The sequence below is a fragment of the Rana temporaria genome, chromosome 9 (assembly GCF_905171775.1).
Source record: "Rana temporaria chromosome 9, aRanTem1.1, whole genome shotgun sequence".
In the NCBI taxonomy this organism is placed as follows: domain Eukaryota; kingdom Metazoa; phylum Chordata; class Amphibia; order Anura; family Ranidae; genus Rana; species Rana temporaria.
The window spans coordinates 120,910,616-120,937,381 of NC_053497.1; the positions used below are offsets into that span (position 1 = coordinate 120,910,616).

General features: G+C 44.0%; 1 protein-coding gene across 6 annotated transcripts in view; it reads right to left on the reverse strand.

Annotated features, from left to right (window-relative positions):
* Positions 1 to 13,388: 13,388 nt before the first annotated feature.
* SLC31A1 (solute carrier family 31 member 1) overlaps positions 13,389 to 26,766 on the reverse strand; it is an 80,353-nt gene continuing 66,975 nt past the window's right edge. For 4 of the 6 annotated variants that reach the window (XM_040324334.1, XM_040324332.1, XM_040324333.1 and 1 more), the window contains exons 2-5: positions 25,165 to 25,344; positions 19,446 to 19,518; positions 16,899 to 17,067; positions 13,389 to 13,955 (exon numbers count right to left, since the gene is read on the reverse strand). In XM_040324334.1, the coding sequence (XP_040180268.1) occupies positions 13,754 to 13,955; positions 16,899 to 17,067; positions 19,446 to 19,518; positions 25,165 to 25,308 (588 nt within the window). In that variant the 5' untranslated portion in view covers positions 25,309 to 25,344 and the 3' untranslated portion in view covers positions 13,389 to 13,753. The remainder of the gene's footprint in view (positions 13,956 to 16,898; positions 17,068 to 19,445; positions 19,519 to 25,164; positions 25,345 to 26,766) is intronic. The other 2 variants (XM_040324337.1, XM_040324336.1) reach the window with 2 other exon arrangements.

The window sequence follows — 26,766 nt, forward strand, 5'->3', positions numbered from 1 at the left end:
GCCGTGTTTACATACGGCTCTCCCCGTTCTTCAGCTCCGGGGAGCGATCGTGACGGAGCGGCTATAAACGAATAGCCGCGCCGTCGTCCCGGATCGCTCCCCGAGGGAATCCGCACGCAGCGGAGGGGGTCCCGATCGGACCCCCCACCCGCTAGAAGGCAAGGACGTATATATACGCCCATCTGCCTGTCCGTGCCATTTTGCGGACGTAAATAGTCGCGCGGCGGGCGTTAAGGGGTTAAATAGCTGTCACTGAGATAGGACACTAAGGCTAGGTTCACACTATTGCAGTTTCCATGCGGCCACAGCACTCCATTCATTCTAAAATCACAGCTGCAGGAAAACCACATAGTGCTATGTGATTCCCAGCAAGCTGCAGTTTCCAATGTGTGGGGGTGCCGTTAAAGAATATTTTAACTTTAACATTTCATATTCCTGATGTGTGCCTGCTGTACCATGTACTCCTATGGACAAGTATCCTGTTCTCTTTATATGAAATTCCTGTTGTTCTTGCCATTCTCTCTGTTTTCTTAATTAAAATTGACCATACTAGGCATGAGAGCACCGTGTGGTCAGTTTTATGGCTGTGCTGGGAACTCCGCATGCTCTTCTCTAATGATTAGACTTGTGTTGACATGCCCCCCCGCACAGCCATTCACTTGGGAAAACTTGTGTGCTGCTGTTTTTTTGCCCTAGCTCTCTGAGGAGAACAGTGGGTATGTTATCACGTTTAAAAAAAAAAAAAAGTATATCATATTTTTTATATGTATACACAAATGTTTTGGCTTTCATTTCTATTTTAAATTGAATGGGTTGTTTTACAACGTGAACTTTAAGAATTAATGGAAACCCTGCACATCTGGTAATAGCAGTGCATTTTTGCTGTGGGTATGGGGAAAGTGTTTCTTCCAATAAAAACGCATCACAATGACTGTGGTATTTTCCCTGCCTCTTTTGAGACTCAATTTTACCTCCCCTGGACGTGCAGGAATATTTCCTTAACCACTTGTCCACGGGAGGACGTCATAAGACGTCCTCCACTTTGTGCGGTGATATCTGAATGATGCCTGCAGCTACAGGCATCATTCAGATATCGCCGTCTTCAGCCGCCGATTCTGTGCACGATAAGAACGATCAAAGCGGCTGTTCCGCCGCTTGATCGTTCTTATAGGCAGCGGGAGGCAGCCGCCATCCGGTGCTTCACCGGGCTCTCCCGTGCCATCGGGGGCCCGGAGAGCGAATCAGTCGGCGCTGCCTGGAAAGCATAGAGATGACTGGTGACCAGATGGTCACCAGTCATCTCTATGACCGTTGGAGGCCCGGGCGCGACGTTATGACGTCACGCCCGGTACCTGGAAGTAAACAAAGCCGCATTTCATTCTTGTAAGCCTGGAGGAGAGATGAGGGGTCTTATTGACCCCACATCTCTCCATAAAGAGGACCTGTCACAGTGATTTCTATTACAAGGGATGTTTACATTGCTTGTAATAGGAATAAAAGTGATAAAAAAAAGTGTAAAAATAAAAAAAATTAAGTAAAATAAAACTACAATTTTAAAATTATTTTTTTCAAAACGCCCCTGTCCCCGTTATCTCGCGCGCTGAAGCGAACACGCATGCAAGTCCCACCCACATATGTAAACGCCGTTCAAACCCCACATGTGAGGTATCGTCGCGTGCGTTAGAGCGTGTGCAACAATTCTAGCACTAGACCTCCTCTGTAACTCGAAAATAGTAACCTGTAAAAAATGTTAAAGCATCACCTATGGAGATTTTAAAGTACCGACGTTTGGCGCCATTCCATGAGTGTGCACAATTTTAAAGGGTGACATGTTAGGTATCTCTTTACTCGGCGTAACATCATCTTTCACATTATACAAAAAAATTGGGCTAACTTTACTGTTTTGTTATTTTTTAATTCTTGAAACCGTTTCCCCCCCCCCAAAAAATGTGTTTGAAAAATAATTGCGCAAATACCGTGCGAGAAAATAAGTTGCAATGACCGCCATTTTATTCCCTAGTGTGTCTGCTAAAAAATATATATATATAATGTTTGGGGGTTCTGATTAATTTTCTAGCAAAGAAATTGTGATTTTTACATGAAGGAGAGAAGTGCCAAAATACGCCCGGTGGACTAGTGGTTAAAGTGATTGTAAAGCTTTTTTTTTTTATTATTTAAATATAAGCAAACATGTCATATATTTACCTTCTCTCTGCAATGGATTTGCACAGAGCAGCCCCGATCCTCCTCTTCTGGGGTCCCCCACTGGCATTCCTGGCTCCTTCTCTCTGGGGAGTGCCCTCATAGAAAGACACTTTCTATGTGGGCACTCATGCGTCTCACTCCAGAGTCACCTTTTCTGCATCTATTGACACAGACAGCTTGGTGCTGCCCTGCTCTTTTGTTACAAACTTCTATTGACAGCACCAGGAGCCAGTGGCTCCGCTGCCATCAATCTGCCCTGTAAGGAGGGAGGAGAGCCGCTGCTCTCATGCACAGAGCTGAATGTAAAATGAGCTCAGGTAAGTATGAAGTTATATAGTTTAACCAGTGCATGACCAGTGATTCTACCCCCTCACAAGTGTACAATCTAAAGAGAATGGCAGGCTCTCGTTAATTAATTTTTAACCAGGAAAAGAATAAGAGCCCCATTTACACAAACTTTCTCAGCACTGATAGAAAAGAAAGGATACCTAATTACACCTGGTTCTAAGGCAGGCCATAAACGGAGCGAATTTCTTTCCTGCAACCATGGGTTGTAGGAAAGAAATTAGCTCGGTATCCCTTTCAACACTGATAGTGTTGATGCAGGAATCCCTCCTGCTGAGCCATTATATTCTCCTGGTAGGGGGGCGGGGGAATCTGTCTCTTCTGGGAGAAGACAGTGGTTATTGCTAACGTCTATAACAGCCGCTTGCAATAATTGCATGTAAAATCCAGCAGGCTGGTTGTACCCAAGTTGATCGATCAATAAACTTGAGAGCATTCAGCCTGCCCATATATGATTTGAATCTCAGCTGGTTCAACAGGATGAATCGAACCATCTATGACTGGCTTTACACTTTTTTTCCACTGCATAGATTTGTGCATTGGGAATGTATGTATATGAAAGTCACATACAGTATCAGGCTCCTCTGCAAAATGTTATCCATCTCTTGTTAATGGGATTAGCAATACAGGCGGTCCCGGGGTTACAAACGGAGGGAGACAAAAGAAGTGAGAGGATTATCTACCCCTAGGAAGGGAAATTCTTTCCTGTAAGAGGTTAATAGAGGGAGGGGCCGCCTAAGGCAAGAGGAGAAGTTGCAGAGGCGGTCCCTGGGCAGAAGGGGGACAAGAAGTCCCACTCCTACCGAAGCCCCCACTTTCCCCCCCAAAAAAATACATGACAAATGTGGCATGTAAGGGGGTGAGGAGGCTTAAAGGGGAAGTTCCAAGCATTTCATAAGTGTCAAAGTTTTTATTGACAGTTACATTAGTTTATGCAAAGAGTCAATATTTGGAGTGTTGACCCTTCATTTTCAAGACCTCTGCAATTCACCCTGGCATGCTGTCAATAAACCTCTGGCCCACATCCTGACGGATGGCAGCCATTCTTGTATAATCAATGCTTGGAGTTTGTCAAGCAGAGTTTCACCAGTTTGTCAGAATTTCTTTTTTTCACCCGCCTCTTAACCATTTCAGACCCGCACTGTATATATACGTCCTAATTTTAAAAATGGATATCTCGGTAACGGCAGCAGCTGCTGCCATAACCGAGGTATCCATCTTTAGTGCCAATGGTCCTGTAAACGATAACGGCGGTCCTCCGCAGGCAGATTCGCCGCGAGATCGCCTTATCGGTGGCGGGAGAGGGTCCCCTCCCCGCGCTCACCGGAGCCGTCGGTAGCGGCGGAGGCGATCGGGACTGTTCGCTGTTCAGTGGGGTTGCGAGTGAAGGAAAAATCTACTTCAACCGTCCCCATAGGTCTGCTGGGCGGAAGTGACGTCAAAACGTTTCAAATTTTTTTTTTTTCTTCTTGCATTTTAGTCTAATTATGAGATCTTTTTTGACCAGACTCATATTTTAAAGCGGATCTCCACTCTAAAGTGGAGTCCCGCTGATCGGCCCCCCTCCCCCCCTCCGGTGTCACCATTTGACACTTTCAGGGGGGGAGGGGGGTGCAGATACCTGTCTACAGACAGGTATCTGCACCCACTTCCGGGCCCTACGATACGGGCAAAAGACGGGTTTTTTCTCCGCTTCCCGTCCTCCCCCGTTGTATGCTGGGAACACTCGGCTCCCAGCACACAGCGGGAGCCAATCGGCGGGCGCAGCGCGACTCGCGCATGCGCCGTAGGGAACCGGGCAGTGAAGCCGGAGCGCTTCACTTCCTGGTTCCCTCACCGTGGATGGAGGGGGGAGCAGCAGGGGTGACGAGCGATCGCTCGTCATCTGCTGCGATCGGCCGCTGGACTCCAGGACAGGTAAGTGTCCTTATATTAAAAGTCAGCAGCTGCAGTATTTGTAGCTGCTGGCTTTTAATATATGTTTTAGTGGCACATCCGCTTTAAGAGGACCTGTCCTGCTTTTTTCTATTACAAGGGATGTTTACATTCCTTGTAATAGGAATAAAAGTGATCACATTTTTTTTTTTCAGTGTAAAAAGTAATAAAATAAATAAAAATAAATAAGAAAACAAAATTATTTTTTTTTTTAAAGCGCCCCGTCCCGACGAGCTCGCGCGCAGAAGCGAACGCATACGCGAGTAGCGCCCGCATATGAAAACGGTGTTCAAATCACACAAGTGAGGTATAGCCGCGCTCGTTAGAGCGAGAGCAATAATTCTAGCTCTAGACCTACTCTGTAGCTCAAAAAATGCAACCTATAGAATTTTTAAAGAGATTTTTAAGGGTAAAAGTTTGACGCCATGCCACAAGCGGGCGCAATTTTTAAGCGTGACATATTGGGTATCATTTTACTCGGCGTAACATTATCTTTCACAATATATAAAAAAAAATTGGGCCAAATTTATTGTTGTCTTATTTTTTAATTCAAAAAAGTGATTTTTTTTTCCAAAAAAAAGTGCGCTTGTAAGACCGCTGTGCAAATACGGTGTGACAAAAAGTATTGCAATGACCACTATTTTATTCTCTAGGGTGTTAGAAAAAAAATATATATAATGTTTGGGGGTTTTAAGTAATTTTCTAGCAGAAAAAGCTGTTTTAGTCTTGCAAACACCAAATCTGAAAAACACCTAAGGTCTGGAAGTGGTTAAGGATTGATGGGATTAAGGTCTGGGGAGTTTCCTGGCCATGAACCCAAAATTTCTGTTTTGTTCCCCAAGCCACTTAGTTACCACTTTTGCCTTTTGGCAAGGTGCTCCATCGTGCTGGAAAAGGCATTTTTCATCACCAAACTGTTCTTGGATGGTTGGGAGAAGTTGCTCTCGGAGGATGTTTTTGTACCATTCCTTTATTCATGGCTGTGTTCTTAGGTGAAATTGTGAGCCCACTCCCTTAACTGAGAAGCAACCCCACACATGAATGGTCTCGGGATGCTTTACTGTTGGCATGACACAGGACTGATGGTAGCGCTCACCTTTTCTTCCCCCAGACAAGGTTTTTTTCCTGATGCCCCAAACAACCAGAAACAGGAATTTATCAGAGATAATTACTTTGCTGCCCTTTTTAACACTAGGCCATCCTCCAAAAGTCTTCTTCTCACTGTGCATGCAGATGTACTCACATGTAGGAGATGTTCCTGGCACTTGCTTGACTTTCTTGGGCACCCTGAAGCCCTCTTCACAAATGCAGTGATATGTTTTTTTATGGGATTATGTTAATGTAAAGATCTCACCTAATATACCCATCCTATATAATAGGAAAGCAATATGAGAGAGATCTAGACTTGCCACAGAGACCCAGGTGCTGGTCTGCCATTTCTACACCAGTTCTTCCATAATTCAGATGTATGTCATTAGATAACGTTTCCGATAGGAATTTTTCTATCTGAAAACCAGATCTCAATCTTTTGTTGGAGGAAATTCTGACAGCAAAAGTCCGATGGAGCATACACCCGGTCGGAATTTCGGATCAAAAGCTCACATCAGACTTTTCTTATTGGAATTTCCGATCGTGTGTACGTGACATCAGCCTATCTGTGATCACCAACACACCATGTGCTGCATTTGAACTTTCATACATGGACTCCCTGCTATAGAGAGCTGTTTAATTGCCCATTCTCTCTATCGAGCTGACAGAGCATATGTATATAATATTCGAAACCCAACGTGCCCGATTACGCCAGGTAGCTGACACTGCACACAGCTATTCGCAGGCAGTGAGACATTTCCCGATCTGTGCAGCTGCAGACCGGGAAATGTCTCACTGCCTGGGATTAGCCTATGCAGTTTTGGCTTCCTGTCCTGGCGGTATTGAGCATATGGGGGTTTTGAACATGTCCGAGCCCATCTCTACCCGCAAGCGTAAGCACCCATTGCCATGATATGGAGGTGCCATTTCTAGCACTAAAACCCTTAAACTGCGTCAGTGTGAAAGGGGCCTAAGAGAAAGGGGTGTGTTCAAAATAATAGCAGTGTGGAGTTCAATTAGTGAGGTTATTCAGTCTGTGAAAAAACAGGGGGCCCATATTTACGGACGAAAGCAGCAAATGTACATGCTGGGTATAGTGCATTTCTCTCTAAAATGGACTGTTCAGAAGAACAGCATACTTTGATTAAATTTTTATTAGAGAGGGGAAAACTTATGAAGGAGTGCAGAAAACCGATAGGCTGCTCAGCTAAAATGATCTCAAATGTTTTAAAATTGCAACCAAAACCAGAAAGACATTTCTTCCACATAAAACTACCATTCAAATGCATCGAAGAATAGCCAGAATGACAAAGACTCAGCCAATGATCAGCTCCAGAGTGATTAACCATAGACATATGACGTCCACAGATGGGATCTCCCATCCTGGTTGAACGTCATACGACGCCCTGGGCTTCCCGGCCACGATGTCCGCCGGGCACCCACAATCACGGCAGGACCGTGGATGTGTGTGTAAAAACACAGATCCACGATCCTGTCAGGTGAGGAGACCGATGTGTGTTCCCAGTACAGAGGAACACACATCCGTCTCCTCCCCTTGTGAGTCCCCTCTCCTTACAGTTAGAATCACACATTAGGGAACATATTTAACCCCTTCAGCGCCCCCCAGTGTTAACCCCTTCCCTGCCAGTCACATTTATACAATTTTATAGCACTAATCGCTGTATAAATGTGAATGGTCCCAAAAATGTGTCCCATATGTCCGTCGCAATGTCACAGTCACAATAAAAATCGCAGATCGCCGCCATTACTAGTATAAAAAAAAAATAAAAAAAAAAAGCAATAAAACTATCCCCTATTTTGTAGAAGCTAAAACTTTTGCGCAAACCAATCAATATGCGCTCATTGCGATTTTTTTTACCAAAAATATGTAGAATACATATCGGCCTAACTGAGGATTTTTTTTTTTTTTTTTTATAAATTATTATTATTTTTTTTTTAATTGGGGATTTTTATTATAGCAAAAAGTAAAAAATATTGATTTTTTTTCGAAATTTACGCTCTTTTTTTGTTTATAGCGCAAAAAATAAAAACCGCAGAGGTGATCAAATACCACCAAAAGAAAGCCCTATTTGTGGAAAAAAAAAAAAAAAAAAAAAGTCGTCATTTTTGTTTGGGAGCCCCGTCGCACAATTGTCAGTTAAAGCGACGCAGTGCCGAATCGCAAAAAAAGTGCTCTGGTAAGGAAGGGGGTAAATTTTTCTGGGGCTAAAGAAGGTGTAAAGTTTCCTGTAGGTACTATAACAATTAGAAGACTCCGATGTGAAGCCAAGCTATAGGCAAGAAGCTCCCACAAAGTCCCATTGTTGAAAAAATTATGTGCTGAAGAGGTTACAATTTGCCAAAAGAACACATTAACTGGCCTAAAGAGAAATAGCGCAAAATTTTGGGCACTGATGAAAGCAATATTGTTCATTTTGGGTCTTGGGGCTGCAGTTTGTCAGATGACCCCCAAACACTGAATTCTAGCCACAGTACACTGTGCAGACAGTGAAGCATGGTGGTGCAAGCATCATGGTATGGGGATGTTTTTCATACTATGGTGTTGGGCCCATTTATCACATATCAGGGATCATGGATCAGTTTGAATACATCAAAATACTTTAAGAGGTCATGTTGCCCTATGGCAAAGAGGAAATGCCCTTTCAACAAGACAATGACCCCAAACACACCAGTAAGCAAGCAGCATCTTGGTTCCAGACCAATAAGATTAACGTAATGGAGTGGCCAGCCCAATCCCCGGACCTTAATCCAATAGAAAACTTGTGGGGTAAAATCCAGAAATATATGATGTTAAAACACGTTGCCTTCCAACATGGTGGGACATCAAAAATGCTGTTTGAGGTAAAACTAAGAAATGTAGAGGAATTGTGGAATGCAGTGCAATCGTCCTGGGCTGGAATACCTGTTCACAGGTGCCAGAAATTGGTCGAATCCATGCAACACAGATGTGAAGCAGTTCTCAGAAACGGTGCTTATGCAACTAAATATTAGTTCAGTGATTCACAGGAAAGCAAAATCTTCAAGCATTTCTCAGTTCATACAGTAATCGATAAACGCTTATTGCGATTTTTTTTACCAAAAATAGGTAGAAGAATACGTATCGGCCTAAACTGAGAAAAAAAAATGTATATATGTTTTTGGGGGATATTTATTACAGCAAAAAGTAAAAAATATTGAATTTTTTTCAAAATTGTTGCTCTATTTTTGTTTATAGCGCAAAAAATAAAAACCGCAGAGGTGATCAAATACCACCAAAAGAAAGTTCTATTTGTGGGGAAAAAAGGACGCCAATTTTGTTTGGAAAACACGTCGCACGACTGCGCAATTGTCTGTTAAAGCGATGCAGTGCCGAATTGTAAAAATCCCTTGGGTCATTTAGCAGCACATTGGTCCGGTCCTTAAGTGGTTAAACTCAGACAATGCATTCCTATGGCCCCATTCACACACTGCATTTAGCAACAGTTTTGTTACATAGGATTTTGTGCAGTTCGAAAAAATAAATTTGACTGCGTCCATGATCGTTTTTTTGCAGCTATCGGCACATAACCGCAGGTAATTGCAGCGTACTATTTCACCTGCGGATAGCAGCGGCAACAAGGAAAGAAAAACAGGAAGCACATCAGAAATGGCAAGAATGTTCCACTGCAGCCACACGTAAATGCAGCTAATCGCAATATACAAATGGAATTGATGGCTGAGCGTCTTGGAATTTCAAAATAACAAAAAATGCTTTTAACAGCAGCAGAACAGCCTCCTGTGTGAAAGGGGCCCAAGGCTGGGTTTATACATATGTGATACGGTAACTTGCACCGGAATTGCGCTGGTTCCCGCATCACATGTCCTTGCAGGCAGTTCACACTGATATCTGCGAACCGCTGCGGGTGTCAATAGAAAGTTAATGACACCCCCAGATCAGTTTGCAGATCGCAGTGCAAACTGGTACAGGAATCAGATTCCATGGGTGTGAGCACACATGCGACGCGATTCCAGTGCGGACCCAAAAAAAGGTCCTGCTCCCTTTTGTCAGGAATACGATTTCAGCCATACAGTTTGTATGGCTGAATTCGCATCGCACAGACGTGGCATGTAATCTGCACAGCAATGTGGTGCGAATCCCATGCGATGTCCGTGTTCGCACCGGTGTGAACCTAGACTTAATGTTTGAGTTTGTAAAAAAAAAAAAAAATTGAGACGCTGCCATTTCTTGGAAAAGTCTAATATTCCTTATCCTTCACTTTCTGTAAATCAATAAAAAACGTGAAGCATTTATCTTCATGTTTTGATTTGGAATAGGCTGTGCAGTGTTCCCAATGCATGTGCGTGTATGGAAATAAAAGCCAATATAAGGATTTTGAACTTTACACACTTAAAGCACATGGCTATTATTTTGAACGCAACTGTTGCAAGCATTAAAATACAAACATGTAAATGTACCCTCATATCTGACCAGGGGGCATTCAGTGCACTTTATACTGCATGACTGTCTGTATAATTGCAATACCAAAACCTACCACAGGATGTCCTCACAAGACTAACCAGTAAGAAACAAAACAATTCCCATTCAATATTTTATTAAAAGGATTGACTAATTTTATGCTTTCATATTTTTAACTATTGAAAAATAAATCATACAGTTCGTAAAAGCTTCACATTATTTAACTAAAAATACATAAAATAAGATTTTAAATAAAAAAAAGTGAAAAAAAAAAATGGGAGATGTATGCAATCTACAATAATTAGTCATTTAGATGATTATTGGAATACTGCATCTAGGTCTCTGGTCAAGTAGCAAGTCATTTTTACCGAGGCATTGAAAGCACTCTTTGGATCAGGATACCTACAGCGGTCCACAAACAGATTTCAGTTGAAAGATGTTTGCTTCAGTTGTTGCTAAAATCTAAGCCATTAACTTACACACATTGGGGGTTATTTACTAAAGGCAAATCCACTTGCACTAAAAGTGCAAAATGCACTTGAAATTGTACTGAAAGCGCACTTGGAAATGCAGTCGCTGTAAATCTGAGGGGTAGAGCTGAAATGAGGGGACGCTCTGCTGATTTTATTATCCAATCACGTGCAAGCTAAAATGCTGTTTTTTTTATTCTCATTGCATGTCCCCCCTCGGATCTATAGCGACTGCACTTCCAAGTGCAGTTTGCACTTGTAGGCCCGGATTCACGTAGAGCCGCGTAAAATTGTGCGGGCTGATTTACGTTACGCCTCCGCAACTTACACGGGCAAGTGCTGTATTCTCAAAGCACTTGCTCCGTAAGTTGCGGCGGCGTAGCGTAAATCGGCCGGCGTAAGCCCGCCTAATTCAAATTTAGATCGGGGGGGGCGTGTTTTATGTAAAACTACTGTGACCTGACGTGATTGACGTTTTTGCGGAATGGCGCATGCGCCGTCCGTGGAATTTCCCAGTGTGCATTGCTCCAAAGTACGCCGCAAGGACGTCATTGGTTTTGACGTGAACGTAAATGACGTCCAGCCCCATTCACGGACGACTTACGCAAACGACGTAACTTTTTCAAATTTCGACGTGGGAACGACGGCCATACTTAACATTGGCTGCGCCTCATATAGCAGGGGCAACTTTACGCTGGGAAAAGCCTAACGTAAACGTCGTAACTTTACTGTTCGGGAATTCGCGTATCTAGCTAATTTGCATACTCAAAGCGGAATTCGACGGAAGCGCCACCTAGCGGTCAAAAAAAAAATGCAGTTAAAATCCGACGGCGTAAGAGACTTACGCCTGTCGGATCTAATGGATATCTATGCGTAACTGATTCTAAGAATCAGACGCGTAGATACGATGGGTCAGATTAGGACTTACGACGGCGTACATGGAGCTGCGCCGTCGTAAGTCCTTTGAGAATCTGGGCCGTAGTGCAATTCTGGTAAATGTCCAACTACCCCTGACAGATCGCCAAAGGAAGTTTTCACCATGTATGCTTTTAAGAAAAACACCACCATCTGTTTCCAGAGACAAACCTGCTGCAATTGTCATATATGCAAATGTGTAGAAAAAGCTGTACATTTCACTTATTACACCTTTAACTAGATTATCATGATTTTTTTCAATTACATTTAACTATGATCAAGTCAACTGATACGCATGTTGCTTATAGTTTAGTAAATTCTATTTATTTTCTTGTTTCCTCAAGCATGGGGCTGGGGGCAGAGGAAGCTAAATTAGCAGTGTAACTGCACCCAAATTACAGTACTTTACACTGCCCAATCTCCCCCCAAAAAAAAAAATCCTAATAGTTGTCCCTGTAAAAAAAAAAAAAAAAAATACCAGACCATGGAGTCATGCGTCATCTTGCATGAAGCCAAAGTTTCCCTCCAACACTCTCCGCCCTCCACCCAAGCCACCATCTTTAATGGAGATCTAGAGCATGCTTAAGCACACAAGTCTCTGCCAGGTCTATGGGACCTCAAAAACAGCCCATGGGGTGTCTGCATGCACTGGACCCTCCCACACACGCACCAGAGACTCGCCGTATGTCTGCTTGCGCATAAAGTCTCACAAACTGCCTCCCAAGGTCTACATCGCAGAAGGTAGTTTGTGAGATCTCGCACAGACATGGCTGCAGGGTTCTGTGCCAGAGACCCACTGCTGTCTGCACATGTGCAGGGGCCCGTAACTTCTGCAAATGTGTACGAGGAAGGGGGAGGACCATTGAAAATTCTACAAATGTGTAAGAGGGAGAGGACCACTTACCGGTCCACTTTAAGTAAGTGAAAAAGAGATTGCACATATGCTGATTAAACAAGTTACAAGGTACATGGACCTTTTGAAGGATCAATCTACCCAACCCTAATATTTTGGTTGCTCATGGATGCTTGAGAATTTATTTAATAACTGCCTTTTTTTCGGTCAGATACAACAGCAGATGGATCTCACTGCTGGAATTTCCTTCTCTACTCCAAAGCCACTGGCCATCATACTGGCTATGCTAGGTGGATGACCCTGGGAACACAGCAGCGTTTCTGAGATATAATGACAGAGAACAGAGATCCTTATGACTAGGGTTGTCCCGATACCAGTATCGGTATCGATACAGAGTATTTGCGGGAGTACTCGTACCCCCGATACCGAAATAGAATACTTGCCCCCCCCGCCGCAAACCCGCCACTGCAAACCGCAAATAGACACTCCCCCTTGCGCGGGATTGGACGGATGATCTGTCCAATCCCGAGCAAGGGGGAGTGTCTAACGAAAGCTGTTATGTTCCCCGCATGCTGATTAACGCGACACGTGCGGCATCATCCAGGTATGTGGGACATGGCTGCATTATGTGGGGGGACATGGCTGCATTATGTGGGGGGACATGGCTGCATTATGTGGGGGGACATGGCTGCATTATGTGGGGGGACATGGCTGCATTATGTGGGGGGACATGGCTGCATTATGTGGGGGGACATGGCTGCATTATGTGGGGGGACATGGCTGCATTATGTGGGGGGACATGGCTGCATTATGTGGGGGGACATGGCTGCATTATGTGGGGGGACATGGCTGCATTATGTGGGGGGACATGGCTGCATATGTGGGGAGACATGGCTACATTTGGGGACACATTTAAAAAAAAGTATCGGTATCGGCGAGTACATGAAAAAAAAGTATCGGTACTTCTACTCGGTCCTAAAAAAAATGGTATCGGGACAACCCTACTTATGACAGAACCTATGATTGATTGATTTAGGAAATCAGTTAATAGAATTGTCAGCATATATCTAAAAATTACACATTCATTCTTGCTGGGCTGAACCGAAAAATGACAACACTATTGACACGACCAATTCTAAAGTCATATTTTTAGATACATTTGACTATAAATATCGTCCAGCAAACAGACTCTGAACAGTGGGGACTGTAAACCGGATATAGTTCTTGTCCGGCATCTGGTGTTATAGGCGATAATGGCAAAAGTCCACCTAAAATATGTCCTGCAGCTGATCAAGAATTGGGTGACTGGATTAGGAATGAACCAATGAGCAGGGCCACATCCTCAGTTTTGCAGATATCAAACTACGTCACTTAAAAAGGCAGGAAAGAAAGGCAATATGGGAGTTTGTTACAAAAAGATTTATCCTCATAAGAAGAAGAGTAAGAAGATCAATAAGTGCCACTAGATGTCCCATTGAGGAGTCATTAATGGCAGTGTTCGGTTATGTCGACCACCACAGCCTTCCTCCAGCTAAAGAGGAAGTAACCAGTTCCCGCTCCGGCTGCCACCGCGATGCACAGATAGGCGTTGTAGGTCATGAATATTAACATGAGGAAGTAGCTGACCACCACCTGGATGATGTGGAGGAAAGTCTGGAAGATGTGAGGCATGCTTACCATCTGCTGTCTGTAAAGAACAGGAAATAAAAGGGAATTAAAAATTCCATGGAAACAGAAAACCTTAACTTCACTTGCTTATTTATTACCTATAGAGCCATAAGTTACATAGTCAGATCTAGTTCAACCAATAGAAGAAATAAATAAAAAACCTCTATATACACAATCCTATACCCACTGTTGATCTGGAGGAAGAAGAAAAAAAAAATGGCGGAGGTGGGCGGATGACGTCACAATGTCCACCTCAGCCAATCAGAGGAAGCCTTGTATTCATTATTTAAAATGCATGGCTTGCTGTGCAGTGCCCAACTCAATTTTGTTCCAGCGGCAGGCAGGAAGTCCTCGTACCGCTGCTGAAACACGGCACTGCATACTGTATGAAGCTGCGGCTGCATACAGTTTATACAGCAGGCTAATTAGCAAACTATTTGAAGTGAAAATAAACCTAGAGTTAGGTTTTAGGCCTCATACACACTGGCTTTTTTTTTTTCTAGCTGCTGTTTTTTGGCTTTGGGCGTTGTTTTTTCTGCAGCCAGTAAACTCCCCAGCATGTTATCCTATGTCTCCATGCACATATAGGGGCAGATCCACGTACATCGGCGCATATTTGCATCGGGCGTAGCGTATCTAAGATACACTACGCCGCCGTAACTTTTTTTTTTTTTTAATCCTCAAAGTAAGTTACGTCGGCGTAGTGTATCTTTGGCGGCGTAAGGGCGTGCAATTCAAATCGATTTGATGGGGGCGTGTTTTATGTAAATACGTCGTGACCCGATGTAAACAACGTTTTTTTTGAACGGCGCATGCGCCGTCCGTGGGGGTATCCCAGTGCGCATGCTCGAAATGAAACCGGAACAAGCCAATGTTTACGACGGTGACGTCATTCTACGCAAATCCCTATTCGCGAACGACTTACGCAAACGACGTAAAAAATTCTAAATTCGACGCGGGAACGACGGCCATACTCAACATTGAGTACGCCTCATAATAGCAGGGGTAACTATACGCCAGAAAAAGCCGAACGCAAATGACGTAAAAAAATGCGCCGGCCGGACGTACGTTCGTGGATCGCCGTAACTAGCTAATTTGCATACTCAATGTGGAATTCGACGGAAACGCCACCTACGATCCGACGGCGTACTAAGACGTACGCCAGTCGGATCGAGCCCAGATGCAGTCGTATCTTGTTTTGTAGATACAAAACAAAGATACGACGTGGGAAATTTGAAATTACGCGGCGTATCAGGAGATACACCGGCGTAATTCTTTTGTGGATCTGCCCCATAGGCTTTTATCAGCGTTTTTTTCAGGGGCGATTTCTGCCTGGAAACAACCCCCAGAATTAGTGGGTTTTAAGAGGACAAACCCTCATCAATGTGTATATAGCTGACACCAATAGGACCAAGATGGTGTTGCTCTTGGTTCAGCTGAAATGTTAGTTTGACAAACTTCACCCCCTAACGAGGTGGGGGCTCCCATCACACTATGTGCTGAGAAGCAGCACTCTTTCTCCTTCAACCGGCACTTAAGTTTTCTTTTTTTGGTTGCACCTTTTTTTTTAATTATTATTATTATTATTATTGCCTCCTTGTACAGAGAATTTTCTGTGAAGACATCAGAAGGGCTCAGAAAAACCTTTCTGCCATAGGTGCCAGATTGAGGGATTCCACGGGGTGCCCTATGTGATTTCCTACTGATAAAGGAGCATCTCCCAGGAGCGCCCTGCCTGTCTGTGGAAACTCTTGTGACCAAGGTGGTGCTTGGTGGGAATATACACTAATAACATTGCTGCTTTGTTTCAGGACTACATTCACCCAATGCATAGAGAACCACCTGGGATGGCCAGTCTCCTTCTTAGCAAATACATTCAGTGGCGAAGGCTAGATTCCAACCATAATTGAAGCATACTGGGACAAATTAAAGAGGAAAGCTAGGAGGTTTTTTTTTTTCACAAGGTACCATCATTGCAACAATACAGCATCTATTTGTCTGTGCTTGGGGATAAGCTTTAAAGAATTGTAATCTATGCAAAGACTTTTCAACAGTTTCAAAGCGTACTGCTGTTGAGACCTCTTTTACAAGAGCGAGGCCTTTAAGATCACTGTTGGCTTTGCCGTTGGCTTGCTCTAGGACAGGCATGTCCAAAGTCCGGCCCGTGGGCCGATTGCGGCCCCCGTTCCAGTTTAATGTGGCCCCCCTGGTAATTTGGATATATACTGTATTTATCGGCGCTGCCTCGGAGGGGACAGGGAGAGGGGGGAACGAGTGCTGTCAAATTACATACAGGAGAATCTCCTGTTTACTCAGTGACATCTGTAATAGGAAGTCCCATCTCCTGGGCTGCCATTGGACGACTCCTCCGTCTATCATAGGAGGCAGAAGAAATTGTATTAAAGAGGCTGCTGTGTAAACAGGAGATTCTCCTGTATGTAATCTGTTGGTGCTCATCCCGCCCCCCCCCCTTCCCTCCGAGGCTGCAGATGGACATCGATCAGGCTGCATTTATGGCAATGGAGAGGCTGCATTCATGGCAATGACCCTTATTTTGCTTCAGTTTTTTATTTACATTTTTTCCCCTGAAACTTCCCTCTTAAATTGAAGGTGCGTGTTATACGCAGATAAATACGGTATATCCAAATAACATGCCCACGCTCATCTCTTCACCACACACAGCCACAAAGGCAAGAGAATTCTTGTTGGGCAGAGTATTAGTTGCTCCAACAAACACACTTAGACCAAATTTTAATGGTCCAAAGAATGTCAGGCAAAATGGTCGGCCCTTACGCATGTTCACTTTATCAAATCTGGCCCTCTTTGAAAAAAGTTTGGACACCCCTGCTCTAGGAGCATAAAACCACCTCCCTAGTCTGTCTACCTCCAGAAAACCGCATATATCCTTTCCTGTCTTTTAGAAGAGGTAGTCAAATCTTTTAATTCTTCACATAGTACTTACCCGACAGTTTTGTGAGTCTCCATTAGGGTGGTCCCATTGGGTCCTGGCACTGGCATGGAGTTATAACGGATACTGACTTGTGACCTTCTGAGCAAGGCCTCCCGAGCAATCTTAAGCCCCTCATACAATATGGCCATCAGAAATACTGCCACAAAAGCTCCAGCCATTTCTGGTTGCAGAATAGAGAGAAAAGAGCAAGAGAAAAAAAAAAAAGAGAGAGAAGAGATAGAGATAAAATAAGCAAATAAGTAATCAACCATCAACAAAAAAAAAAGAATATTGGTTATGCCTGCCCGACTTTAAAAGCACTGAGCATCGTTGAGGAGAGCAGTTCCTAAACTATTGAATTCTCTCATGTGTATCACTGTCAGCGCACAGGAGATCCATAAACTATACTTTCTCCATACAAATGGTTGTAATATTAAAACAAAAAAAAAAACGCACTAGAATTATTTTATGCACCCACAAGGGCTTAGTATATTTTTAGTTTAAAGTGGAAATTCAGGCAAATTTTTTTTCTAGTTTTAAAAAGAGTGTGGGGAATAAGATTCTGACAGTGACTTAATGTGGCCCGTGTACCAGTGTCTATTTTGGCAGCAAATTTCCATTTAGTTTTAGTCTTAGCCTTAGAGCTGCACGATTAATCGCAGAGAGAATCGCGATCTCGATTCTCCCCGCGGGATTACCCGCGATTCTTATGTGTCACCGCCATTCCATGTAACCAGTGTGGAACGCAAATGCCGCCGATATCGGAACAGACGTCAGCAGCCTGGGCTTCTCTCACAATTCAATACAACTCTAGTGTGTATCCATGCACCACCCAGTGGTTGCCGGCGGTACTGCTTTTGATGTATTTATCTCTCTCACAGTTCTATACAACTGTGTGTATCCATGCGCCACCCAGTGGTTGCCGGCGGTACTGCTTCTGATGTATAAAAAACAGACCAGTGACATGTCTATATTGTTAAAGACCATCAAAAGTTTGATTCTGCTTTTTTCAAAGGAGTTATTTTGTCTTTAACATTATAGACATATCACTGGTCTGTTTTTTATATATTCGTATTTTCAAATAAAATCACAGGTTTATTTATTTGGGGGGGGGGGTTTCTGGCAATCAATTTTTGAGATTCGTGATCTTTAGTCTAAGCAAAAGAATCGCGATTCTCATTTTGACCAGAATCGTGCAGCTCTACTTAGCTTTAGGACTAAAATGGCATTTCAGTTTTATTACCATTTTAGTCTTCTGCAATTGTTTTAGTCGTATTTAGTCAACTAAATCTCCAGTACATTTAAGTCGACTAAAACTAATTTTAGTCGTCTAAAATCGAATGGGTGTAATTAAATTTTAATGCATTAGTTAACATTTTTCTCTACAATTTCCAAACTCATTATATACTGCTGGAGTGAAACATCTAATATGTTATTACCTATGGTATTGAGGTATGAACATGCACTACAGACCAGTGTTCATTTTGAAGTCAAATTTCAATTTCGTTTTAGTCTTCGTCTTTTAGTCGTTTTTTAGTCATCTCAATTGTTTTAGTTTTAGTCGTATTTTAGTCAACTAAAATAGTATTAATTTAGTAGACTAAAATGTTTAGTATTAAGTTAGCCGACAAAATTAACACTACTGTGTACCTGCTGGGGAGGATTTTGCCACCCCATCATGGGGACACATCACAAAATGAAAGGATACCCCTTTTTAGCCAGCTGTTACTGGAACAGTATGCCCACTGAAAGAAAATCTATGATCTCCTGTTTTGGTGCCAATGATAAATGTTATTGCAATCTCCCAATTAGGGGTCCAGAAAGCATTACAAGCCTGATAGATGTTCCAACCCTTCTACAATCTATAAAAAAAACTTTTTGACTGGGGTTCTAATTTACAGTACAACTAAAGGCTCATGTATGACAGTATAAACAGTAATTGTGATATACAATAATAAAAATAAAAAAAATAAAAAACACACTTTTTTCCCTTCTTATACTGAGAATTATTATTTTTTTTATTTGTGTCTCACAAGCACTCCCCCCTACCAGACACCGCAGTTGACAATGGCAAGATTTAATTAAGAGGCAATGCGGTCAATTCAGTAAGTAGTGGGCTGGACTAGGCATGAACAGGTGCTGACTGATAAGCTAGAGGCTTGTGAATTAACAGTGGCAATGCTAACCACGCCTTCTATAAAAAAAATTAAACTCACTGTAGTGCAGGCAAGCACAGCCTACATGAGAGGGGCAACTCTGCTCTGAATTCAGGATCAGTGCAGAATCATTGCCACCCTATCACAGGAAGCTACTTACTGGCAGGACTTTGCAGAAGGACTAAGAAAACTGTAAGTACTGTTCCACTTCTAATAAAGTGTTGCGGGACAATTTTAAAATTGTGTGACCATAGTTCTACTGTTAATCGACCCTGCACCAGCAGGTCTTTAGTAAACAACAGACAGAGAATTGTGGCTCAATTCAAGCAGGATGATCTCTCCATACATTACTATTGTCAATACACTGGACTTGGGGTCAACCTATAGCTGAAGTGGTATTTACCTCCTGCTGAATTAATCACCAATCCAGAGAAGAGAAGTTCTACGTTTTCATATCCAAAGTAAAAGGTCATACGCTAGAAAAAAAAAAAAAAGACAGGCATTATAGCACAACCACAAGATTCCATTTGTATATTGTATATCTTAGAACAATGCAGATTAATACATTCCAGAAAAAAAAAAAAAATATTTTTCATTTAGGCTAGATTGGGGAAAGGTCTGAACCTATTGCTGTGTTCAAGACCGCCATTAGGTGGGTACCACCGGTACACCTATAAAGGGCCCAGGCACACAGGGGGGCCCGGACAGCTGGGGGATCAGTGGGGCGGGGAAGAGCAATTGAAGAATGATGCACGAGTGGCTCTCTGCAGCAGCTGAAAGCCGATTGCTCTCCCTCCCGCTGGCTTTCAGCTGCTGGAGGGAGAGACACAGACATGGCTGGTTCTAGAGGGGTGCACCCACCCAGATTTCAGTTGTGCACCCCCTCTCCGCACTTAAAGCCGGGGAAAAGGGGCCGCCAGCCTGGAGCAGTGAGAGGAGAAGTGGCAGAGTGCAGAGAGCCAGTAGGAGGTGCACTGTGTTGTGCTCCCTGGACTCTCCTGTCAGAACAGCACATTAGACAGGATAGCTCTTTCTTGTCATTTGACTGCACACACACAGTTTGATTACAGCCCCCATCTCTTCCAAGCAGTGGTGGTGCATCCATAGAGGGCACAGGAGCGCCGCCCACTCTCTTCTGCACCGCTCTATAACCAAAAGATAGATTCATGCAATGCATGAATCTATCCATCTATTGTCGCCACTAATGCCCCCTATTCAGGTGTCTGGCCCCTTGTCGGGCACCGGGCATCTGAATTACAACGGCAGGGGTGTTTTTTGGAAGCCCCCGATTAGAGCCATCGGCTCTAATAGGTGCCCGAAGGTGTTCGGGTCTGGTTACCCTGTCACCGGATTGGCTGAAGCGACAGGCGATGTGATTGGACGTCGATCAGGCTTCCAATCATAGCAGAGACGGGAAGAGGACAGGAGAAGACAGAGGACTCGGAGCGTGGAGGACAGCGCTGAGACAGGCAAGTGCCGGATGGGGCACACTGGCAGCATTTGATGGGGCACACTGGCGGCAATTGATGGGGCACACTGGCGGCAATTGATGGGGCACACTGGCGGCAATTGATGGGGCACACTGGCGGCAATTGATGGGGCACACTGGCAGCATTTGATGGGGCACACTGGCGGCAATTGATGGGGCACACTGGCGGCAATTGATGGGGCACACTGGCGGCAATTGATGGGGCACAGCAGCTGCTCTTTGTTGAGTTTTTTTTTTCAGTTTATTTGTGCCCCCCCCCAAACATTTTGAGCACCAGCCGCCACTGCTTCCAAGGGCTGCTCATCTCCCGGCAGCAGGAAATGTAGGTAGGGGGCGGTAATCAAACTGTGTCTGTGTACAGTCTGATGCAATCTAAGAGCGATCCAGTTTCATGTGCTAGAGGAGCGCTGTTCTGACAGAAGAGGGTATAGGGGGAAATGTTTTGAGCTTTCAGGAAAATTGTACACAACGAGGGGGGAATAATAGTTTGTGCTTTGGATGTTTGAGGAGGAGGGGGAGTGGGTAGATATCTGTGTTGAGAAGAGTAATGAGGATTGGGGAGGGGGATATTTGCTATAAAAAGGAATTGGGGGGGTGCTGGAAGAGGGGATTGAGGGATATGTGCTAGGAGATAAGCTGGGGGAGATTTCTGCTGTGAGAGAGGAGAATTGGATGGGGAGGGCGGGGAATTGTTTGTGCTAGGCTTTGGGGAAGTAGATTTCTGCTAAGAGAGTTTGAGGGGGATATGTGCTAGAAAAACAGGTTGGGGGGTTATGCTGGGAGGGAGGACTTGGGGGGGGGGGGGGGGGGGGGAGTAGATTTGTGCTAGAATGGAACATTTGAGAAGAAAGAGGATGCGTGCTAGGCGGGTGATATTTGGGGTGAAGGAGATTTCTGCTAGAAGGGGGAATTGGGGTGGTAATTAAGTTGGGAGGAGGGATCAGGTGGCAAAGATTTGTGCTGGGGGGGGGGGGAGATTTGAACTGAGAGGAGGGGAGCCCGTGATTTCTAACGGCAGCCCTGGCTGTGTTCCTGTACTCTCCCGTTTTGTCCTGGTGACCACTGTCACTGGGAATGAATATGAGGGAAATATTATATATATATATATACCCCGTGTTTCCCCGAAAATAAGCCCGGGTCTTATATTAATTATGCCAACAAAAGACACAGTAGGGCTTATTTTCAGGGTAGGTAATGTGATGTCTTCTCCTCTCCCTCCCTGCCTGTCAGGAATCCCCAGTCTGAACTGAGTTAAAATGCTTGTAAAATCCTATAATCCACTCTATTACAGTATTATATAATGTACAATGTGTGTGTTTCTGTAATATAATTGTGCCAAATACCTTTGTTATAGAGCCGCTCTTTGCTTCTGTTACCCGCCGGAGCTCTCTTCCCCCGCAATTATATTACAGAAACACAAACATTGTACATTATATACTACTATAATAGGAGTGGAGTGGATTATAGGATTTTACAAGCATTTTTAACTAGGGCTTATTTTCAGGGTAGGGCTTATATTGCAGCCCTCCTGAAAAATAACGCTAGGTCTTATTTTCAGGGTAGGTCTTATTTTTGGGGAAACAGGGTATATATATATATATATATATATATATATATATATATATATATATATATATATATATATATTCCTGTCAGAAGAAATAGCAGGGAAATATTCCAATGCATGCATTTAATGTATTTTATGCTTTTTTCCTCCATTAAAACATTGCTTTATGTAAATAACTAAAAACCCTGAGACTGCTTCTGGGTGACGCCATCTTGGATGGGATTTTTAGCAGCCCCAACAGACTCAGAGCTGTCACTCAATGAAACTCTATGGTATTCTCTTCAATCCTTCATTAGCAGCTACATGAAAGGTTATGTAAGAAGAGAAGGCGAGGGATGGATGCGCTGGGCCAGCACAGAGAGTAATTAGACAGTAGTTACATTTTCTAGCAAGTAAAAAAAACTGCATGGAAAGAAAAAACACTGGAACAAAGCATTTTAAATACTTGATTATTCTTTGATGCTACATGCATTGCATTTTTTAGATGACAAGGTCTCTTTAACATACATGTGTACTAAATTTTTATCCCCTTTAATTTGCTGGTGCGAAGTGTAATTAATGCAACTGATGGTGGTTGTGGTGGAAGGTGGGCAGAGAACTAAGAGCCCATTCACACAGGGGCAACACGACTTCCAGCAGGACTTTGGGAGGCAACTTGGACACGACTTGAGTATGAATCATCAGAGCCGGTTCACACTGGGGCGATCTGCTATCCGACTTCAGGTCGCCTCAAGTCTCCTCATGTCGCGCTGTCAAGAAAAGCAATGGAAGTGAATGGGAGCCGTCTTAATACACACTACTGAAGTCGCTCCGACTTCAGAAAAGGTTCCTGTACTACTTCAATCCAACTTGTAGGCAACCTCTTACCCATTGATTTCAATGCAAGTCATCTCCAAGTCTGATCCCTGTACATAATGAGGCAACTTAGAAGCAACTTTCAGGAAGTAGAGAGGCAACTTCAAGTCGCCTCCAGGACAGGAGGCTTTCCCAGTGGCCAATCAAACAACAATCAGCTCTGTGGGAGGGAGGGGTTTGCCTGAGAAATGTTTGTTATCTTCCTGTATTGTTGCTTCAGTTAAGACAGTGATCCATATATATATATATCCATTTAACACACGATTTTGTCTTCTGTGTAATGTTTTATATAATATGCATATTTTACAATTTGTGCATGTATTATTTTCTGTATTTACCTATGAAAATTCTCAATAAAATATTTGAAAAAAAAAAAAAAGACAGTGATCCAACTTCTGAGGCGACTTCCATTGAAATCAATGGGTACAAGTTGCCTAGAAGTCGGATTGAAGTAGTACAGGAACCTTTTCTGAAGTCGGAGCGACTTCAGTAGTTTACATTAAGACGGCTCCCATTCACTTCCATTCATTTTTTCGACCACACGACTTGGGGCGACTTGAAGTCGGATCCCAGGTCGCCCCAGTGTGAACCGGCTCTAAAGGATGCAGAGAAGTCAAGTTGCAAGTGGATGAGGGATGAAAAGTAGATACATTAGAGATGTGTGGAAGGACGGTACATAGCAAGGTACAATAAACTTTTGCAACCAGAGAACACGGGGCAGAATCAATACATGGATATGACAAGAAAATGGAAGAGAGTGGGGTTCCAAGACCAACTGGAAGATCAGATTGCCTGGGGAGAAGGCTCAAGGATAAAGATGGAAGAGATTAGTGGTCTCCAAACTGAGGCCAGGAGGCCATTTTACTTGCCTTTATCCGGCTCTTGAGACAATATTCCTCCCACTGATGCCAACAGTGGGATGCTATTCCGCCCAATAAAACCAAAGATAAGGCGTTGTTGACTCCCGCTGACCACAGCCCCGAAAACCAAAAGGACATAAAACTATCTAGCGCTCGAGCGTTCATTCATTTCAATGGCCAGAATAGATTATTCTGGCCAATGAAATCAATTAATGTCTAAACGCTTGACAAAGCTAAATTTGCCCAAACGTACTACAGACAAGTGTCGAGACTTTTTTCTGCCAAATGCCACAGCCGGGAGGAAAGATGTCTAGGAGATAGAAAAACGTCCAGTGTGTATGAGGGTTAAAAGAGGAACAAGCAGCTGACATTAGACAAACAGCAGAGACACAGAGAGCAAGGAAGGAAGTAAGAATATAAGTTGAGAATGGGAGTCAGACTAGTACTGGGTCGGAAAGGGGAGCACAGTGGGAAGATAAAGTTTGTAAGAGAGAATGGGTTAGCCCAGTGTTTCTCAACTCCAGTCCTCAAGGCGCCCCAACAGGTCATATTTTCAGGATTTCCTTTAGATGAAACGGCTGTGGTGATTACTAATGGCCCGTACACACGATCCGAATATCGGACGAAAACGATCGTCCGAGGAAGAATCGTACGATTTTCGGATTGTGTGTACACTACTTTCGAGAGCCGATCACGACAGTTCATCCGATCGGACATGCACGAAAATTTTCCTCGTACGATGTCCGATTGTACGATTTTCGTTTAGTCAGTACAGTTGTCGTCCGAAAATACAATACAAATACATTACAACACATGACATCACTTCCGATTATTTTTTTCGGTCGTACGAGAATTTGTGACTTTAATAACCCATTTCATTTTACTTGCGACTATTAAGCAAAAAAAGTCGTAGGATCCGTCGTACGATATTCGGATTGTGTGTACGGGCCATTAGGCAGTGTAACTGATCAAATCACCTGTGCAAAATAATGGAAAGCCTGAAAACATGACCCGTTGGTGCGCCTTGAGGACTGGAGTTGAAAAACACTGGGTTAGCCTAGCAATAAAATACAAGCACATCAGATGGGGAAGAGAGACAATCAGACCAATCGTAGCTGATGCCCAGTATTGCAAGGCTTAGGCCAGAAGTGGGAGCGCACCGAACAAGACATTGGGACAATGCAGAACAGAGGACGGAGTAAAGGATGGAGGAGGACCATAGGTGTGCATTAGAGTGGTGAGAGGTGCAAGGCACAGGGGAAAGGTGGAGCAGGTAGGCGGTGTTTACTACACACATTTCACAAGGCTTCATTTTGGTTCTGACCAGTAAAGCTTAAGAGCTGGTACCCACCATCATATGCATGCCAGACTCTCCTCCACCATGGTCGTGTCCAGCTGTGGTTGGATGATGGTGACCCGCATGAGGATCAGATGTGGTTGGATGATGGTGACCCGCATGAGGATCAGATGTGGTTGTATGATGATTGTGGTCCATTGTGGAATTGTTCAGCGCAGCTATTCCCAGCAAACTCTAAAATAAAAATGGTACAAATTAGCTTCATCACACAGTGTGTAGAGATAGCAATAAAATTCCATAAAAAAATGACAAAACACTGTTAAACAAGCAGAAATAATGCCCATTATTTTTTTTGAGATTTGTACTTCTAAAAAACACACTCAAACCAGCCATACATGAATCGAAATTTGGCCGGTTCAGAAATGATTGCGCAAGAAGTGCTCTGTGTATGGGCAGGCTGATTGTACCCAAGTTGATCCATTATACATACATACATACATACATACATACATACGATTACTGCTGGTCGCTAGTAGTAATCACTATGTTCTGCTGGACACGAATGCTCCCGGTGCTCCCCTGCCAGCAGAACATAATGGCCCAGATTCAAGAAGCACTTGCGCCCGCGCAACCATTGTTGCGCGGCGCAAGTGCTTACTTGCTCCGGTGTAACGAGTGCTCCTGATTCAGGAACCTCGTTACACCGAATGCAGCCTAGGATGTGACAAACATAAGCCTCCTTATGCCTTCACATCCCAGGCTGCATTCTTGCGTTGGCCGCTAGGGGGCGCGGCCTTTGTGATCGGCGTATAGTATGCAAATTGCATACTACCACCGATTCACAAAAGTTGCGCGGGCCCTGCCTACGCATGGTACGGAGTTTCTGTACGGCGCCTTTAGCATAAGGTTGCTCCTGCTAATAGCAGGCGCAGCCAATGCTAAAGTATAGCTGCGCCTCCCGCTCGCGACGTTCAAATTTAACGTCGTTTACGTAAGTGAACCGTGAATGGCGCTGGACGCCATTCACGTTCACTTACAAGCAAATGACGTCCTTGCGACGTCATTTGCCTCAATGCACGTCGGGAAAGTTTCCCGACGGAGCATGCGTTGTTCGCTCGGCGCGGGAGCGCGCCTAATTTAAATGATTCCCGCCCCCGGCGGGATCATTTACATTAGGCAGCCTTGCGCCCGGCTGCTTAGCATATTGCCCGCGCAATTTACGGAGCAACTGCTCCGTGAATCGCGGGCAAAGCGCAATATTTGCGTGGGCGCAGAGAAAAAAATTTGCTCTTTGCCCACGCAAATATTGCGCGATTCTACTTGAATCTGGGCCAATAGCTCTAAGGGAGAAAATTGAGCGATTTTCTTTCCTTCCACATGTGGCGGAAAGAAAGAAAATCAAATCATCCATGGGCTGCTTAACCACTTAAGGACCCCTTCACGCCGATATACGTCGGCAGAATGGCACGGCTGGGCACATCCACGTACATGTACGTTGCCCTTTAAGCCCAGCCGTGGGGTCGCGTGCCGAAGCTCCGTGGCCGCGGGACCCGATCGCCGCCGGTGTCTCGCGATCGGTCCTCCGGAGCTGAAGAACGAGCAGAGCTGTGTGTAAACACAGCTTCCCCATTCTTCACTGTGGCGCTGTCATTGATC